This window comes from Nicotiana tabacum, chromosome 11, assembly GCF_000715075.1.
Source record: "Nicotiana tabacum cultivar K326 chromosome 11, ASM71507v2, whole genome shotgun sequence".
Lineage (NCBI taxonomy): Eukaryota > Viridiplantae > Streptophyta > Magnoliopsida > Solanales > Solanaceae > Nicotiana > Nicotiana tabacum.
The window spans coordinates 138,847,158-138,849,228 of record NC_134090.1 but is presented as its reverse complement, the minus strand read 5'-3'; the positions used below and the strand labels follow the sequence as shown (position 1 = coordinate 138,849,228).

At 33.3% G+C, this 2,071-nt stretch overlaps 1 protein-coding gene across 1 annotated transcript; it reads right to left on the bottom strand.

Moving 5' to 3' along the window:
- Window positions 1-679: 679 nt before the first annotated feature.
- On the bottom strand, window positions 680-1,355 carry LOC142166029 (uncharacterized). The gene is made up of 2 exons (XM_075224434.1): window positions 1,334-1,355; window positions 680-1,146 (listed from the first exon to the last, which is right to left on the bottom strand). The coding sequence occupies exons 1-2, from the start codon at window positions 1,353-1,355 to the stop codon at window positions 680-682; spliced, it is 489 nt and encodes a 162-aa protein (XP_075080535.1).
- Window positions 1,356-2,071: the final 716 nt, after the last annotated feature.

The window sequence follows — 2,071 nt, the reverse complement described above, 5'->3', positions numbered from 1 at the left end:
TACACTGTTTTTAAATGGAAAGTGAATCAATTAACATAATAGACTCCTAATATAACTCAACAAACTCAATTATAACACACAAATTTTGTATTTCCAGTTATAAAAAAGATTCTCAACCGAAAATACCCCAAAAATATAGCAATCTTCAGAGAAATTATATAATACATCTCAATATATAAATTATATTAATTTAAAAAAAACTATGAATACATTCATGGCATATAGCGAGACAGTGAATACAATGAAATATATAGAATACAGCGGGATACATTGAAATACAATAAAAAAAAAGACAGTGAATACAATGAAATACATAAAATACAGCGAGATACATTGAATTACAATGAAAAAAATAATGAATACAATAAAATACATGAAAATACAGCGTAAAAACCAAGAACCAACAACTCTTTTCCTTGCAAAAACCATAAACCCAGCAGATCTTCGTCCCTCGTATTGTCTTCCTCTGGCTCAAAATTCACTGTCTCCAAGTTTTATGAAGATGAAGAACAAGATTTCGAGCCATATGAAGATGAAGAACAATATGGTTGTAATTCACAGGGAAGCAGAAGAGAAGAGGGCACTGATTGAAGCAAATCGAGGCCAAGATTTTCTATACCATAACCACCAGATATGTTTCTAGAAACTAATTACAAACCTTAAAGATCACAAACACAAACTAATCAACAGATTCGTCACGTTCTCCTTCAAAGGCCCACTTATTTTTCTCATAAACCTTTACCTCTTCCTCTTCTGTGTAATCATTAGTTACATTAAATATCTTCCTAACAGCCTTCACCGACTTGTTCTTAATTCTATCAGCAATTGTCTGACATAAAAACTCAAATAAGCCCTTAATGCTAAGGTAATTAGCAAAAAATAGAACTTCAAATAGGTTTTTAAAGCTAGTGTTCACGAATTCCTTGTCGAAAATTTTGATGTCTTCGAAGTTTTTGATATCAGAAGAGAAGAGAGCACTGATTGAAGCAAATTGAGGCCAAGATTTTCTAAAAGTAGACGAAACTGCTGCAAAATTTCGTAAAACTGGAATTCCCACAGGGAAGCAGATCTTCGTCCTCTCTCTTTTTCTCTCTGTTTCTGTGTTTTGGACCTCCCTTCCCTTATGTTGAAGATCTGAAGGGTCGTCTGAAAGTGCACAGGGAGGACATGTATCAAAGTAGAGAGAGAAAGAAAAAAGTATAACTGAATAGCATATTTAGTGGCTTAGGCGTAGGAGGTAACCAAATTAGATATTTTACTATAAACATTAAAAGGTATCTATAGAATATAATTTTTTAAAATGGTATTTATTTAAAATAAATAAGGTGTTAACCTTTGCTATAGGAGGTAAACATTCCTTTATTTTATGGGAACCAAACATGTTGTCTTGGTAAATGTTGCCAGAATTGACCCAACAATTGTTTAATTTAGATGGGCTAAAAGGTACATGTCCATTCACTAATTAAAATTACAATACCTCCGAATTCAATAATCCAAGTGGATTCACAAATGAAGATCAGTGATCTAGTTATGTGATGACCCAAGAGGTCATCTTTTATTTTAGAATCAATTTTTCGTGTTCTAAGGCCTTGAAAATCACCTTTTATCTCTCCTCGATTTACATGCGCAGTCCGAACGCGATCCCGAAAAGCTTTTGTGTGAAAATTTTAAGAAATAATAATTTTTGGCATAAAAAGATGATTTTAGTTGAGTTCGGTCAATATTTTTGGGACGTAAATGAACCCGGACCCATTCCAATGGTCCTGAGAGTCCGTAGTAAAATATGGGACTTGGGCGTATGCCCGAAATCGAATTTCGAGGTCCCTAACCCGAGAAATGAATTTTTAAAGAAATTGTTTGACTGAAAATATCAAGGTCTTTGAAAATTTAATAAGATTTGATCCTATTGGTATCGGGCTCGTATTTTGGTTCTGGAGCCCGGTACAGGTCTGTTATGGTATTTAGACCTTATCTATGAAATTTGATGAAAAACGGAAGAGATTTGATATGATTCGGACCCTTGGTTGAGAAAATAGAGATTTTGAACTATCTTGAGAATTTCATTAGTTTT